This window comes from Nicotiana sylvestris, chromosome 8, assembly GCF_000393655.2.
Source record: "Nicotiana sylvestris chromosome 8, ASM39365v2, whole genome shotgun sequence".
NCBI lineage: Eukaryota > Viridiplantae > Streptophyta > Magnoliopsida > Solanales > Solanaceae > Nicotiana > Nicotiana sylvestris.
The window spans coordinates 196,922,293-196,940,387 of NC_091064.1; the positions used below are offsets into that span (position 1 = coordinate 196,922,293).

The 18,095-nt window shown below is 36.8% G+C and overlaps 1 protein-coding gene across 1 annotated transcript; it reads left to right on the top strand.

Annotated features, from left to right (window-relative positions):
- The first annotated feature begins 10,695 nt into the window (after positions 1-10,695).
- LOC138876213 (uncharacterized) lies at positions 10,696-14,023 on the top strand. Its single transcript, XM_070155118.1, has 6 exons — positions 10,696-10,910; positions 11,854-12,305; positions 12,613-12,761; positions 12,876-13,217; positions 13,399-13,455; positions 13,994-14,023. The coding sequence occupies exons 1-6, from the start codon at positions 10,696-10,698 to the stop codon at positions 14,021-14,023; spliced, it is 1,245 nt and encodes a 414-aa protein (XP_070011219.1).
- The last annotated feature ends 4,072 nt before the right edge of the window (positions 14,024-18,095 follow it).

The following is an 18,095-nucleotide window of genomic DNA, read 5'->3' on the forward strand; positions in this document are numbered from 1 at the left end:
TAGCCAGTGGTATTCCAGCTCCTCCTAGGCCTCAGGAGCCTTATTATGCACCTCCAGTTTCCAGCACGCCTCCTGCGCGGGGTGCTTTCAAAGGTTAGTCCAGTAGACTTGGACCGAGCCAGTCACAACCACCATGTCCTCCCAGAGTTTGTTTTGAGTGTGGTGACACATACCATGTGGTGAGAGATTGACCTAGACTTGGGAGGAGTGCGCCTCCACAGACTTCTCAGCCATAGCGTACCCCGCAGAGTTCTCAGACTATGATTACAGCACCAGTTGGTACCCCACCTGCTCAGCCAGCTAGAGGTGGAGGTTGGGGAGATAGAGGTCGCCCTAGAGAGGGAGGTCAGGCCAGATATTATGCCCTTCCTGCCCGTACCGAGGCTGTTACCTCTGATTCTGTCATCACAGGTATTGTCATGGTTTGTCATAGAGATGTATCGGTTCTATTCGATCCAGGCTCCACTTATTCTTATGTGTCTTCTTATTTTGCTCCGTATTTGAGTGTACCTCGGAATTCTTTGAGTTCCCCTATATATATTTCTACTTCTATAAGAGATTCTCTTGTTGCGGACCACGTTTATCGGTCGTGTTTGGTTGCTCTTAGTGGTTTTGAGACCAGAGCCGATTTATTGTTACTCAGCATAGTTGATTTTGATATTATCTTGGGCATGGACTGGTGTCGCCCCATTATGCTATTCTTGATGGTCACACCAAAACCGTAACACTGGCTATGCCAGGTGTACCGCTTGTTGAGTGGAGGGGTGCTTTAGATCACACTCCCAGTAGAGTTAATTCTTTCCTTAAGGCTCAGCGTATGGTTGAGAAGGGGTGTGACGCGTATCTAGCTTATGTGAGAGATGTCAGTATTGATACCCCTTCCATTGATTTAGTCCCTGTAGTACGAGATTTTTCTGATGTGTTTCAAGCTGATCTTCCGGGCATGCCGCCTGATAGAGATATTGATTTTGGCATTGATCTGTTGCTAGGCACTCAGCCCATTTCTATCTCTCCGTATCGTATGGCTCCTTCTAAGTTGAAAGAGTTGAAGGATTAGTTACATGAATTGCTTGATAAGAGTTTTATTCGGCCTAGTGTATCACCTTGGGGTGCTCATGTCTTGTTTGTGAAGAAACATAATGGTTCTATGCGTATGTGTATTGATTATTGCCAGTTGAACAAAGTTATAGTGAAGAACCGTTATCATTTGCCTCGTATTGATGATCTGTTTGACCAGATTTAGGGCGCATGGGTGTTTTCTAAGATTGACTTGTGCTCAGGTTACCATCAGTTGAAGATTCGAGAGCCAGATATCCCGAAGACTGCTTTCAGGACTCGGTATGGTCATTATGAGTTCCTTGTTATGTCATTTGGGCTGACCAATGCCCTAGCAGCCTTCATGCATTTGATGCACAGTGCATTCCGACCGTATCTTGACTCTTTCGTCATTGTCTTTATTGATGATATTCTTGTATACTTCCGGAGTCGGGAAGATCATGAGCAGCACCTGAGGACAGTGCTTCAGACTTTGAGGGAAAAGAAGTTATATGCAAAGTTCTCGAAATGTGAGTTTTGGTTGGATTCCGTGACTTTCTTGGGTCACGTGGTATTGAGTGAGGGCATACGGGTGGATCCGAAGAAAGTAGAGGCAGTGCAAAGGTGGCCTAGACCATCCTCAGCTACAGAGATCCGCAGTTTTCTTGGCTTGGCGAGTTATTACAGTCGATTTGTTTAGGGGTTTTCATCTATTGCAGCACCTATGACCAGGCTGACCTAGAAGGGTGCTCCGTTCCAGTGGCCACAAGAGTGTGAGGCGAGCTTTCAGAAGCTCAAGACAGCTTTGACTACAACCCCAGATTTGATATTGCCTACAAGTTCGAGGTTTTATACTATCTATTGTGATGCCTCGAGGATTGGCCTTGGAACGGTATTGATGTAGGACAGTAGGGTGATTGCCTACACGTCCAGACAGTTGAAAGTACATGAGAAGAATTATCATGTCCATGATCTTTAGTTAGCTGCTATTGTCCATGCCTTGAAGATCTCGCGTCATTATTTGTACGATGTTCCTTATGGGATTTATACTGATCATCGGAGCTTGCAACACCTGTTCAAGAAAAAGCATCTAAATTTGTGCCAGAGGAGGTGGCTAGAGTTATTGAAGGACTATGATATCACTATTTTGTATCACCCGGGCAAGGCCAATGTGATGGCCGATGCCTTGAGTCGCCGGGTAAAGAGTTTGGCTTATTTACCAGCATCGGAGAGGCCTATGGCGATGGATGTTCAGGCTTAGCCAGCCAGTTTGTGAGGTTGGATCTTTCGGAGCCCAGTCGGGTTCTAGCTTGCGTGGTTTCTCGGTCTTCTTTATTTGATCGTATCAGGGAGCGTCAGTATGATGACCCTCATTTGCTTGTACTCAAGGACAAGGTTCAGCATGGTGATGCCAGAGATGTGACTATTGGTGATGACGGGGTATTGAGGATGCAGGATCGGGTCTGTGTAACCAATGTTGATGGGCTTCGGGAGTTGATTTTAGAGGAGGCCCATAGTTCACGGTATTCCATTCATCCGGGTGCCGCGAAGATGTATCAGGATTTGAGGCAGCACTATTGGTGGAGACGAATGAAGAAAGACATAGTTGGATTTGCAGCTTGGTGCCTCAATTGCCAGCAGGTAAAGTATGAGCACCAGAGACCAGGTAGATTGCTTCAGCAGTTAGAGATTCCGGAGTGAAAGTGGGAGAGGATCACCACGGACTGTGAAGAAGTTCGATGCCATTTGGGTGATTGTGGATCGGCTGACCAAGTCCGCGCACTTCATTCCTATGTGTACTACTTATTCTTCGGAGCAGTTGGCGAAGATTTATATCCGGGAGATTGTTAATCTGTATGGTATTCCAGTTTCCATCATTTCAGATAGAGGTACTCAGTTCACATCACGGTTCTAGAGGTCCGTTCAGCATGAGTTGGGTACTTGGGTGGAGTTGAGCACAACATTTCATCCTCAAACGGATGGACAGTCCCAGCGAACTATTCAGATTCTTGAGGATATGCTACATACGAGTGTGATTGAGTTTGGAGGGCCGTGGGATCAGTTCTTGCCACTGGCGGACTTTGCTTACAAGAATAGCTATCAGTCCAGCATTCAGATGGCGCCGTATGAGGCTTTATATGGTAGGCGGTGTAGATCCCCGATGGGTTGGTTTGAGCCGGGTGAGGCTAGATTATTGGGCACAGACTTGGTTTAGGATGCTTTGGAGAAGGTTAAGGTGATTCAGGATAGACTTCGTACAGCCTAGTCCAGACAGAAGAGTTACGCAGACCAGAAGGTTCGTGATATTTCCTATATGGTTGGAGAGCGGGTTCTGCTTTGGGTTTTGCCTATGAAGGGCGTTATGAGATTTGGAAGTAAAGGGAAGTTGAGTCTGAGGTTTATTGGCCCTTTTGAGATATTGAGGCATGTTGGGGAGGTTGCTTATGAGCATCCGAAACACACCTGAGACCCCCGGGACCTCAACCAAACATGCCAACCAATCCTAAAATATCATTCAAACTTGTCCCAATCTTCGGAACGCTCAAAACAACATCAAAACACCGATTTAGCATCGGATTCAATCCTAAGAAGTTCAAAAACTCTCAAAATACGCTTTTGATCAAAAAGTCTATCAAACCTCATCCGAATGACCTGAAATTTTGCACATACGTCACATTTAATACTACGGAGCTACTCCAACTTCCGGAATTCCATTCCGACCCTCGGATTAAAATCTCACTATCGAACTGAAAACTTCAAAAATTCAACTTTCGGCATTTCAAGCCTAAATTAGCTACGGACCTCCAAAATACCATCCGAACACGCTCCTAAACCCGAAATCACCCAACGGAGCTAACAGAACCCTCAGAATTCCATTTCAAGGTCGTCTTCACACTGTTCCGACTATGGTCAAATTTCCAAAACATAAGCTCTTATTTAGGAACTAAGTGTCCCAAAACTCTCTGAAACTCCCAATAATTTCCCCCAGTAACTCACAACAGCAGAAACAAACACGGGGAAAGCAATTAATAGGGGATCAGGGCATAAATTCTTAAAATGATCGGCCGGGTCGCTACATCAACATGACCTCCTTATTATTGTTCTCATGTTGAAACCTAATTAGAATAATTTTTCTTGAGCCGAGGGTCTTTCGGAAATAACTTCTCTACCACCTACAAGGTAGGGGTAAAATATGTGTATACATTACCCTCCCCACGCCATAATGTTTTACACTGGGGTATGCTACTGTTGTTAAACCATCAATTCTCAAAACGAAAAAGGGCCTAAAGTTCCCCTGAAGTATCGAATTTGGTACGATAATGCCCTCCTTCCACCTTTTCGAATAAAAATGTAACAACCCGGCCAGTTGTTTTAAGAATTTACGCCCCGATCCCCTATTAACTGCTTTTCCCCATGTTTATTTTTGCTATTTTGATTTGCCGGGATATTCGGTTTTGAGTTTCGGAGAGTTTTGGGACACTTAGTCTCTAAATGAGAGCTTAAGTTTTGGAAATTTGACCATAGTCATAACAGTGTGAAGATGGCCTCATAATAGAATTTCGATGGTTCTGTTAGCTCCGTTGAGTGATTTCGGGCTTAGGGGCGCGATCGGATTGTGTTTTGGAGGTCCGTAGCTAATTTAGGCTTGAAATGCCGAAAGGTCGAATTTTTGAAGTTTCCAGTTCGATAGTGAGATTTTGATTCGAGGGTTGGAATGGAATTTCGGAAGTTGGAGTAGCTCCGTAGGGTGGAATGTGACATGTGTGCAAAATTTCAGGTCATTAGGACGAGGTTTGATAGAGTTTTTGATCGAAAGCGTATTTTGAGAGTTTTTGAAGTTCTTAGGCTCGATACATGGTTAATTCGGTGCTTCGATGTTGTTTTAGGTGATTTAAGGATTGGTATAAGTTTGAATAGTGGTATAGAACATGTTTGTGTTTTTGGTTGAAGTCCCGAGGGCCTCGGGATGATTTTGGAAGGTTGTTGGAAGGATTGGGAATTGTTTGAGCAGCTTCAGCTGCTGATCTTCTGTCATAACCACATCTGTGGTTGGGCCCCATAGGTGCGTAGCCGCAAAAGCAGCACGGTCGTCGCATAAGCGGAACTGGGGAGGAACAGTAGGAGTCGCAGGTGCGGAAGGATTTACGCACCTGCGTGACCGCATATGCGGTGTGTAGGTCGCAGATGCAGATTCAAGATTTTAATGAGCTGTCGCAGATGCAACTTTTATTCCGCAAAAGAGGGACCGCAGGTGCGGTCCCATGACCGCAGAAGCAGTTTAACTGGGCAGAACATATAAATAGTTGCCTTCGCGAATTTGAGCTATTCTTTCACCATTTTTATCCGAGAAATGAGTTTTTGGGGAGGGAATTCAAGAGAGCTTCGAGGAGGTAAGATTCTTGGAACCTAAACTCGTTATTATAGTAATTTTTATCATTCTAAGCATGAAAATTAAGGAAAAATCAATGGCAAATTGAGGGTTAGGACTTGATTAATTAGAGACATTTGAGTAATGATTTGAGGGACCATTTGAGGTCTGATTTTGGTACTTTTGGTATGACTGAACTCGTGAGAGTGTGAGGATTCTGGAAATATAAATTTTACCCAATTCCGAGATGTGGGCCCGAGGTGCGTTTTGGTCATTTTACCTAATTTCGGGTATTAGCTTAGAATTTAATTGTAGAATCAGTTACTTGAAGTGTTATTTATATTATGCAATTGAATTGAATAGATTTGGGCTATTTGAAGTCGAGTAATCGTGGCAAGAACGTGGTTTCAGGTTGATTTGAGCTGGTTCAAGGTAAGTGGCTTGCCTAACCTTATGTGGGTGACCTTCTCCTTAGGATTTGGTATATGTGATAATTGAAATGCCTTGTACGTGAGGTGACGAGTGCGTACTTGAGCAAATTGTTGAAAATCCGATTTTCTTTAAGTAATCTCAATTGTGTTCCTTTTCCCCTTTTTATACTACTTGCAAATTTAAGCCTGTTGTTAACTTAGAAAAGCATGTTTAATTGACTTAATTACTTATTTGCATAAACTGCCTTAATTGCATTATGTGAAGCATGTTAAGTTAGAATTAACTATTTTACTTGGTACGAAATTGAGCTTAATTGAGTATTCCTTGTGTTGTTGCTGCGTGTTTTACTTTGGGACTATGGGACGACATCCCGGGAGATCCCCTGCACGTATTTATGATTTGAGCTGAGGTGCGGGTTACTGAGAGATCCCTAGTACGTATAATGAGGATACGAAGAGATCCTTGGGATACCAAGAGATCCCTGGAATATAATGAGGGTACTAAGAGATCCTCGGGATACTGAGAGATCCCCGGTTATTATCCTTGTGAAGCATGGTATTTCCTTGTGATTGTTTTTGCCTCTGTTTCAGTTATTGAATTCCTTATTTTTCCTGTATTAAATTCTTATTGTTAGCTTTCAACTGTACTGCTTATCTTATTCTATCATACCTTATATTTTTATTTTATCTCAGTAGGGCCCTAACCTTCCTTGCCACTACCCGATCGAGGTTAAGCTTGGCACTTACTGAGTACCGCTGTGGTGTACTCATGTCCTTTCTGTGCATGTTTTTCATGTGCAGATTCAGGTACCTCCACTCAGACTTATCACTCTTGAGACGAGACGTTCATAGAGACTCCAAGGTATATCTGTCGCGTCTGCAGACCGAAGAGTCCCTCTCTACTTCCGCCTTTTGTATTAGCCCTTCTTATTTTGTGTCTTTGTTAGATATTCTGGAGATAGACATTTGTAGACTTTCAAAGGCTTGTGATCATGAGTTTTCGGGTTTTGGAAAATGTATTTAGCTTCCGAGAGTTATTATTGTGTATGCCAAGCGACACTTAAAATTATTGTTTTATCTCACTACTTTGGTTTTTAATTATTTCTTCCGCAAATTGGTTTATTTTTCCGCATTGTTAGGCTTACCTAGTCGTAGAGACTAGGTGCCGACACGATGGTTCACGGGGCCGAACCGGGGTCGTGACAAAAATGCACCTACCATTTAACTTCTGGCTTAGCCACACCCTTGTTTCTAACAGAAATTTATTTTTTTAATTTTTTTAATCCACATGTAATATATTTATCTTCCTCTTTCATCAGGGTTCTTTAAATTCTCCTCCCATCTCCTACCTCCTAACTTTGTAATTTTTCTTCTTCTGAAATTTACATTAACTATTCTTCCTTTAGCTTCAAATGTCTGAATCTTCTTTTGCTTCTTCCTTTATTGCGGACTAATAGTTATTAATGTAAATTTCAAAAGAAGATACAAAGTTGGGAGGTAGGAGATGGAAGATGGAAAATTTGAAGAATCTAATGAAAAGAGGAAGAAGAAGCTGTTGTGTGGGGGCAGGAATTGGTTCTTTGGGTTAAAACGAATTAAAGGGAGGCAGGTCGGCAATGGGGTGGGTTACGGGTGGGTTAGTATAATAGGATTAATGGGGTGTAATAAACATATTACACGTGGAGTAAAAAAAAATTTAAAATAAAAGTTTGTTAGCAATATGGACGTAGTTGAGCTAGAAATTAAACGGTAGGTGCATTTTTATTTGAAAAGGTGAAAGAATGACATTATTGTACCAAATTCGATACTTCATGGGTACTTTATCCCTTTTCTGTTCTCAAAATCTTAAGGCTTTGTGCCAACTAGCTCTAAGGGGAAAATTGGGTTAAGTTCACAAATGACCTTGAAAGGAACGGTCCTGAACTTTTGACCTTTGAGATAGGTCATCTAACCAATAGGTAAAAATGTTAATTCTAACCTTGAATATTTGTCCATTAGTCGAGTGACCTACCTTCAAGGCCAAAAGTTGAAAGGAGTTTTTACATTCCTATGCCACATAGGAAACCTTATTACCCTCAATGTTTAAGGTTTGACTTAATTACACTTAGTATACCAAATTACCAATTTTATACCATAATTAATTAAGGGTATAATTAATTGCACATTTTTTACTCCTTAATTAAAGGAATCTGCACGTTTCTCTCTCCTAACCCCTCAGTCCCACCCACGTTTTACCCATACCCATGTTCTTTTTACCATTTTCCATCTTCTGAAACCAAATTCTCCCTCTAAATTCACAGAAAATTAAAGAAACCCTTCAACAAAGTTGATTCCCCATTTTACTCCAGTTGAAGTTCATCAATGAAGAACAACAAAGTTCATCAAATTGAAGTCAAATCTTCAAAGTTCATACACACATTTACCTTCAGCTTCAAATTTTTTCAATGAAGAAGAACAAACCTTCAAAGAGACAAGAGAGCAGCAATTCCACCATTGACAGCCATTAAAAAGCTTTGAAGCTTTGAATTCAAAATTGGGTTTTCAAAAATCATTATTTGTTTTGATTGGGTGTTGTTGTAAATAATTGGGAATATGTTTTGGAGTTTATATCTAAATTTTGAGGGGTTTTGGTGAAGATTTAGACTTGGTTTTGGCTGAATTTCAGATTGAAACTCGAAGAAGAAGAAGAAGAAAACATATTGCAGAAATTGTAGATAAATTGTAGACTTTTTTTGCTGAAGATTTGTAGAAGTTTTAGTCATTTTTGATTTGTGAAAACAGAAAACAAAGCATCTACAATCAGAATACAAATAATCTACAATTTATCTACAAAATATCTACAAACTAGGTACATTAAATTTTAATATCCCAATTCCCATTCAATTGTAGCTTAATTGGTATTTTCGACATAATTGCATTTTTTGCAGAAGATTTTGTAGGAGTTTTAATCGTTTTGGATTTGTGAAATCAGAAAACAATGCATCAACAATCAGAATACAAATAATCTATAATTTATCTACAAACTGGGTACATTGAATTTTAATATCCCAATTCCCATTCGATTGTAGCATAATTGGCATTTTCGAGTAATTGCATTTTTTGCAGAAGATTTGTAGAATTTTTAGTCGTTTTTGATTTGTGAAAATAGAAAACAAAGCATCTACAATCAGAATACAAATAATCTACAATTTATCTACAAAATATCTACAAACTGGATACATTAAATTTTTATATCCCAATTCCCATCCAATTGTAGCATAATTTTAATTTTTGACATAATTGCATTTTTTCAGAAGATTTGTAGGAGTTTTAGCCGTTTTTTATTTGTGAAAACAGAAAATAAAGCATCTACAATCAGAATACAAATAATCTACAATTTATGCAATATGCCTTCTTCTTCTTCTTCTTCTTCTTCGAGTTTCAATTTGAAATTCAGTCAAAACCAAGTCTAATCTTCACCAAAACCCCTCAAAATTGAGATATAAACTCCAAACCATATTCCCGATTATTTTCAACAACACTCAATCCAAAAAAATAATGATTTTTGAAAACTCAATTTTGAATTCAAAGCTTTCAAGCTTTTTAATGGCTATCAATAGTGGAAAATATCTGAAAAAATATTTACTTCCATAATTGTAGCGCGTCTAAATAGGAATATCTGGAAGAATATGATTTGATCTGATTTATGCCAAATTAATGGGTTTTACCTTTCCGTTTCAAGACTTGAATTTAATGAAGAATCAATCAATCCCAAGATTCTTTCCTGATTTTTCGCACGTTATTAAGGGAAGATTCTGCCCTATTAATTCCTAATAAACGAATGGTACATAAATTGTAGGAAAAATGTGGACTAGGCGGGTAATTTAGATACTATGCACGTATTTGGTAATAAAGTTTCATATATGGTATAGGAAGGAAAAAATCCCAAGTTGAAAATCAGCCCTTGTGGCATCTTATTTCTGCTATTTTCTGCAATAAGCCACAAACTCTGAAACTGGTGGAGAAGTATAGCCCAATATCACTAAGCATAAGCATAGCCCATTTGTGATCTTTTCAACCATCATTTCCTCGTCCTAGCACAAAATCCTCGAGGAGTTCTTGGTATCAATCTACATATATAGTAAAAAGACAACATATTATTTCTTTGTGTACTATTGAAGAAGAAAAAGATCCCAAATACTATAAAATAAAAGAAAGACAAATGGATATTCAGTTCTTTTTAGAATCACTATTTATATGTTGACTCCGTTAAGAAAAATTTTGATGAAAATATGACAGCATATTACAAAATTTTGATAGTGTGCTTCAAAATTCTGGCAGCGGGATTAATTTTTCAAAAAATTTCTTAACGGGCCAAAATATAAATAGCACGGTACTAAATGATCCTATTTGTGCAAATCTCCCAATATCAAGCAAGTAAAGATTTGGAATTTTTTCCTTCCTATACCATATATGAAACTTTATTACCAAATATGTGCATAGTATCTACATTACCCGCCTAGTCCACATTTTTCCTACAATTTTTGTACCATTCGTTTATTAGAAATTAATAGGGTAGAATCTTCCCCTAATAATGCGCGAAAAATCAGGAAAGAATCTTGGGATTGATTGATTCTACATTAAATTCAAGTTTTGAAACGGAAAGGAGATTTCGCAACAATTGCAGAACATATCTTCGAGATTCAACAAACTGAATTCAAATTGTAGAGTATTCTTTTCTTCGTCGTTTTCAGAAATCAAATTGGCGATCGTATATCTGTTCTTCATCTTTTTTTTCCCTCAATCTAGAAATCCAAAAAAACGAAAAAATTTAGAATAATACATCAACAACAACACGCAATCATATCCATAATCGCAATCATGCTACAACTGAATGGGAATTGGGATAACTATGGCAGATTTAGAGATTTTGAAGTTGCCATTGTGGTAAATGAGAATGCAAGCTACAGTATTCTGATTTCTACAATTGCAGAACAACTATCGATTGATACTTCAGAAAAAATTATAGAAATCAAATACATGGTGAACGACAATTGTCCCCCAATGGAGATTAGGAATGATATGGGGGTTCGTGTGTATATGGAGACCAAAAAGGAGAATAAAAACTTAGGTTCATATCCGTTATGCATAAGTGTATGATATTTCAATATGGAATTGGCAATCACCAACGATAACACAAGTGCAGGTTTGTATAGTTCGAAATTGCATAGAATTATGGTTTTACGGTATTATCTACAAAATTACTACATTTACCTACAATTAAACTATAAATCAGTTTAATAAAAGAATAAAGCAATGTTGTTTTCAAAATTATCTACAAAGTTACTACATTTATACGACAAAATAAACTACAATATATGATTAGAAATTGTTGATTTCAAAATGTTGTCTTCAAATAAAACTACAATCTATGTTTAGAACAAAATCTAGTCAAATAAAATACAAATCAGTTTAATTATGCACGAAGCAGTATTGTTTTCACAAATTTCTACAAATTGCAACAGTTATAGTACAATTTAACTACAATGTCTGACATCCTAAAATGGATGACTACAAATTTTTTACTATATCTACAAATTATCTACAAAGATTCTACAAAATTATAATGACACTATTTATCTTTATTATGACGCAGGTTCGTCCGGATCCCTAAAGTTACTTGATATGCCATCATCTCCAGCTGTAGAGGAATATAAAAGTGAAATAATAACATAATATACGCAAACTGCTATTGAAGAAAGACAAGTGTATCAGGACAAGCAAACTGTAGCTGCTGCAATGAAGCACTTTTTTGTGATGCACAAGTTCCAGTTCTGAGATAAAATATCTAGTCATAGAAGGTATGGAGATATTTGTGGTGAGAAGATCATTAAAAACAGTGTTTTACTCAAGATATGTGTTTTTTAAACATTGTAGATAAATTGTAGTTACATTGTAGTTTATGTTACTTTATGTTAAAACAGTCCTTTTGTTGCATCTACATTTATGATCTGTATTAAATATTGTATTTTTTTGTAGCTACTGGCTTGCATGCGTTGGTAAAAACTATAAATGGCACTTCAAGGCAACGTCAATTAATGATTCCGCAATGTTCAAGATAAGGAGTTTCAACCGACAACACACATGCTCCTTAATGGACGAAACATTCATACAACGCAAACGTACTGCAGCTGTAGTTGGTAGCATGGTCATTCGAAAGTATTGTGATCCTAAGACTGTTTACACACCAAAGGACATACAAACTGACATGTTATCCGAACACGGAGTGAACCTAAGCTACATGCAAGCATGTAGAGCAAAGGAAAAGACTTTACAGTTTTTGAGAGGGAATCCGGCTGACTCCTACAGCAAATTACCCAAATATTTTTATATTCTTGAGGAGACTTATCCTTGTTCGGTTGTTAAATTGAAGAAGACAGCAAATGAATGCTTCTTATACGCATTTGTTGCTCTTTGTACATCAATAAGTGGTTAGCAACATTGTAAGCCAGTAGTAGTAGTTGATGGGACATTCTTAAAGTCAGCCTACAGGGGGATTATGCTGACAGTAAGCACCATGGATGCAGCAGGTAAAAAGTGTAAAACTTTTGTAGTTATTTTGTAGGCAGTCTAGAAAATGTAGATACATTGTAATAATTTTGTAGTTATTTTGTAGCTACTACATGAAATGTAGATAAATTGTCTATATTATGAAGATATATTGTAGTTGTTATGTATTTATATTTTTATATACATTTTCAAAGCTGCCAATTAATATTTTATGAATTAATAATGTAGGTATGCCCTTGGCATATGCTGTGGTTGATTCTGAAAATGACGAATCTTGGAAGTGGTTCTTTGAGCAATTCAAGCAGACATATGGTGAAAGACCTTCAATGTGGGCTGTTTCAGATAGGAATGAGAGTATACTGAAGGCAACATCAATTGTCTATCCGGGCATGACACACTACTCTTGCATGTGACATATTTGGACAAATATAAGGTCAAAATTCAAGAAGGGTCATCTACAATTACATGAATTGTACTTTGCTACAACACAGTCATACACTCTAGATGAATTTAATGAAAGGATGTCGAAGATTGAAGAGGTAGACCCGCGTGTGAAATCTTACCTATATGATATTGGCTATCATAAATGGTCAAGAGTACATGCAACAGTGAATAGAACGTGGACAATGACATCAAATATTGCAGAGTCGTTGAACGCTGTAACAAAAGATGCAAGAGAGCTGCCGATATTTGACCTTTTAGAGTATATGCGGACACTGCTAGAACGTTGGACCAACGAGAAGTTATTGAAGGCGAAGGGTACTTTCACATTTCTTGGGTCCAAATTCAACAAAGAATTAGAGAACAACAGAATATTATCTCAGAAGCTTAGGGTAAGATCTTTTTATTTGGTGCAGAAAAAATAAATTACTTAATATGCAGTGTTTCCAGATTGTAGATAAATTGTAGTCAAATTGAAGATAATTGTAGGTTGTAGATAAGGTGTAGAATATTTGTAGATAATCTATTTTTATGATTGAAATAAGATTTTTTCTGTTTGTTCTGCAATTGTAGGTGAGGGCTTCAACAGATCATATACATACTATGTTAGATGATGTGAAGCGGTACATTGTGTGTCTAGAAAATAATAAATGTAGCCGTGGCCAATTCCAACTTGAAGAACTTCCATGTGCGCTTCTTTGGCAGCATTAAGGCACAGAAATGAAACATATGAAAAATATTGATCTCCGTATTATACAAGGGAGAGCTTTCCGCGTACGTATGAAATACCAGTAAATCCTCTTCCTGATAAAAGCAAATGGAATGTGATACAATATATTTTGGATGAAGTAGTAAATCCACCGACGGGAGATAAAAGGCAGCCAGGGAGACCTCAAAAGGAAAGATATAAAACATATGATGAAATAAAGTCAAAGAAATACAAGATGTCATGTGGAAATTGTGGAGGTGAAGGGCATAACAAAAGATCTTGCAAGAATGCGCCCAAGAAGAAATGAATATCATGTAGTTAGAATAGTTATTCAAACTAACTGTTAGTAAGTTAAAGTTAGCAGATTTTTTGTGTAATCGTTTAAGTTTTTAAAGATCATTATGAAGTAGACTACAATTTGTTTATGTGTGTTTAACATGCTTTTATGTATTGTGCCAGGCATCGAAATTTGTCTTTGATATAGTGTAATTAAATTTTAATATTTATTATCTACAATACAACTGATATCAAAAAAGTAATAATGTAAAGTGTTTCCAGATTGTAGGTAAAATATAGGTTAAATGTGGTTAAATTGTAGTCTTGGTAATAATTTGTAGATGATTTGTAGATAAATTGTGGATAATATATTTCTAGGATTGGAGTATTTATTTCTTCTGTTTGTTGTGTAATTTAACTTCAACTGACAGTTATATACAGATATTACCTAGAACTTGAAGGTATTTCGTAAAAATTATGAACATATACAACTACAAAATTATATACAATAACTACATTGAGTGTTTCCAAAATGTAGATATTGTGAAGATTATTTGTAGGCAAATTGTATTCTAACATCAAAATACTCATGTTTAATATAATGAAGATACAGTGCTGTAAACAACCAATTTATATTCAAGTGAACAACTAATAATGAAAGATAAAATAATAAAACAAAAAGGTATGCTGCAATAAAAAAATAAAAATTTTGTTCATAAAGTAGTGTATTCTCCTTCAACTACAAATTGGCATCAACAAACTAGGAAAACAAGACATTATTTCTTCTTTCTCTGGACTCTAGTCTTCTCATTCAAAGCAGGAGCGCTCTTCCTCCTTGCTAGTCTGCCTGTAACCTCACTTTCACTGATTGATCCATCTTCTTGCTTCTTTGTAGCATAGTCCCATAGGAGAGCTCCATAGCATCTACGGTGTTGGTCGATATCCGAAAGGTCTTCTGAAGGGATTGATAAATCTCCAAGGCTAACATACTCCGCAAAAGCAGCAACAAATACACTACAATCGTTGCATAAGACAAAAAAATTTAATTATTTAACAAATAATTATAAAAAAATAATAATTAAACATATAGAAAGAGAGAATAGTTTTTTATAGTGATCCTTCCTTTTGCTGTGGAATCTCCGCAACCATCCACTGTATGTTGAGAGGGTCTGTAACTGGTTTCTCAATGTATGTCTTTGTGGTCTTGAAGTCAATATCTTTACGCTTCCCGTAGAAACCAGTGCAAGACAAATATAGAGGGATAATGATTGAAAGCTTATCAACACATGATTCAACAACATTATGATGGTGTGAAGACACCATGGAATCATACACATAAAATTGCCTGTCCGCTATGTCGAAAACGACCAACAACCAATGGAAATTCTCTACAATGTTCACGGGCATGATGACATAGTCAAATTCATCCCAGGCAACATTAGCAAGAAGTCTATACCCAAGAATATATTCTGCAACATCATCATCGGGTTTAACAACCGAATACTTTTTTTCTGGCGGAGAACTTATGAACTTCTCATAGATTTGTTCAATCTTTGACTTGAACAAACAATCGGTTGTTGTAAACCTAGTGTTGTTGTTGTTGGGGCCATATTTGTCTCTTTTTCTCAGGTAATACATAATAACATCAATGTGCTGCAAAATAAAATAAAATCTACTATAATCTACAGTGTAACTACAATTATCAACAAAGCAGCTACACTTTAAACTACAAAGCCAGAATTCAAATAATCTAACAAATAACTACACTTTAGCTGCTATACACAGCAACAAATGGAACACAACAACTACCATAAGGTCTCAATAATATCTACATTCAAACTACAATTAATATTATAAGTCTTCGACTTGCTCTACAATTTAACTACAAATTAACTACAATCATGAAATACAGATATACCAATTCTGTCCAAATTACCAAATATACAATTTTTACGTACAATTCATCATCAAATATGATACATAAGATCCAACCTAAATACAATCACACTATAAATAATAAGAGCCGCATTTATAAGAAATGTCTACATTATATCTACAATTTATAATAAAAGGCATGGTCACATATATTTCATATCTACAATATAACTACAATTATACTACAAAATAGAAGATAAAATATATCTTGTGAATTTATTCTTTGATACTTACCGAGTCATTGAGGACTTGTCCGGGGTGAGCAAGGGAATAAAACCAGTGCTTCTTATCTACCTTTTCAACTCCAAGGTCTAACCAAGGCTTGATTTGGTTATCCTTTATGGGAAAGGGAGCCTTCCTCCTATAACAACAAATAAATGTCCAATCAAAAAAAAAAATCACAGAATGAATTACATATTTAAACTTTAAAATGCTGAAATGAAAGTGTCAAATTAAGCATTCATACCTCTTAGATACTTTGTGACTACGATGGTATAACCACTTGTTGAACTTATCTAACATATCAGAATCTACATTTTCACCTATAAGAGTTGTGAAGGGGTGCTTGAGGTAGAAAAATTTAGGTCCAATAGAGCTGCTGCCTCCAGAACTATATAGAGGTATGAAAGGTGATCGTGCATGTTTCCCCAGTTGCCTAGTTCTCCCCGGATGAATAGGGGTTGCTTCATCTGGTATGGGCTCGCCATACTTAACCAATTGTGTTAAGTTGTTTGGCAACTCAAAGTCATCCAATGTCACACCCTTCTTATCAATGCTTGATCCTTCAGAAACTACTTCATCAATATGCTGTGCATCATCACCTTCATTTAGCCGTTTCTCAATGACTTGTTTTGTCAGCTGCTATAGTCACTCCGTGAATTGGGGATTGTGCATTGATATCTTCAATATCTGTTATATAAAACATAACTTACTTAACATGAATGTAAAATTGTATAAACAACAATTATTTATTCTGAATGACAATATGATATTATACCTGCTTGTTCTACCTCAGCTGCTTCTTGAAATTCTGAATATAAGTCAACATGTGCTGGAACATGTTCTGGACAAACTGCAACTTCAATTTATAATTAAAAAAAGGTAAATAATACTAGATAATTCTGCCTTGAAATTTGTATATATATGTAGGAAGTTGTAGATAAAATGTGAATAATAAAACTATGCTCTATAAAGCTTTATACTAAGTATATATATTTGTAAGTATTTGTAGATACCTGTGTTGCTTGTGCATGCATGCACTTGCTCACCAATATTGAACTGAAATTGCTGGTTGTTCACTCCTTGTTGTTGGTCATTGTTTTTAGTTGAACTACCAGCAAACTAAAGATTTTGTGTTAGTTTGAGTATATTGTTTCATATATCATAATTTGTTTTGGTATATAAATATATGTCAACTCTTACCTTTGCCTCATCTGCATCATATCTCCTGTTTATCAAATTCAAAACACTCTTCACAGAATCATCTATAAACACTCGAAGGTCATGGAGTTCCTCAAATACAGCCTTCCTAAAATCCTCTAACTTTCCATCAACCTAAAAGTTAAAAATATAGTTAGTTGGTAATTTTATTCAAATAAATTACAAATTAGTTTAATTATGTACGAGGCAGTATTGTTTTCATAATTGTCTATAAATTGCTACAGTTATACTGCAATTTAACTACAATATGTGCAATCCCAACATGGATGACTATAGAATTATACTACAATTTACCTACAATGTATACTACATAAATTATTATGAAATGTAGATAAATTGTAGAAAATATGTAAATATATTGTAGTTATAATATTACCTGCTCAATTCCCTTTTCTAGCTTCCGGAGCTTCTTAGCCACAGATTCCTTGTCCTCTTGACAATCTGTATGTTTGGGTTCCAATGTTGGAGAATCAGCATTTGGAACCTCTGATGATTGTGCACCTTGTTCATCTTCATACTTAATCTTGTTTGGCAGAGTAAGCACTCCAATCTCTTCTCCAGATTCAGTCACGCTTGTGAACTGAATGATGAAAAAAATAATTAGTTCCACTAAGGCAGAAAATGTAGACTAATTGTAGATATTATGAAGGTAAATGTAACAACATATAAAACTGAAAAAAAAACCTTAATCTACTCAGGCTTGATCATCTTCTCTTCATAGACAGTTAACCAAATCTGCTCCTTAGTAGCTGACCATCTTAATATGCGAGGTATTGAGTCAGAACACCTCGTAGCAAGCTCTGTGCTGACGGTCGAGCAACACTCATAAAGCCACACTTACAAGGCTAATGGGCATCCCCGTATGAGATAAGAATGTACACGGGGATTTAGACGATGCCTAACGGATTCC

Bases quoted from the DNA above. Each gene is read 5' to 3' on its own strand.
- LOC138876213 (XM_070155118.1), top strand. From the start codon at position 10,696: ATGCTACAACTGAATGGGAATTGGGATAACTATGGCAGATTTAGAGAT. The intron at 12,762-12,875 runs GTCTATCCGGGC...GCTACAACACAG, and splicing joins TACTGAAGGCAACATCAATT to TCATACACTCTAGATGAATT. The intron at 13,218-13,398 runs GTAAGATCTTTT...CTGCAATTGTAG, and splicing joins TATTATCTCAGAAGCTTAGG to GTGAGGGCTTCAACAGATCA.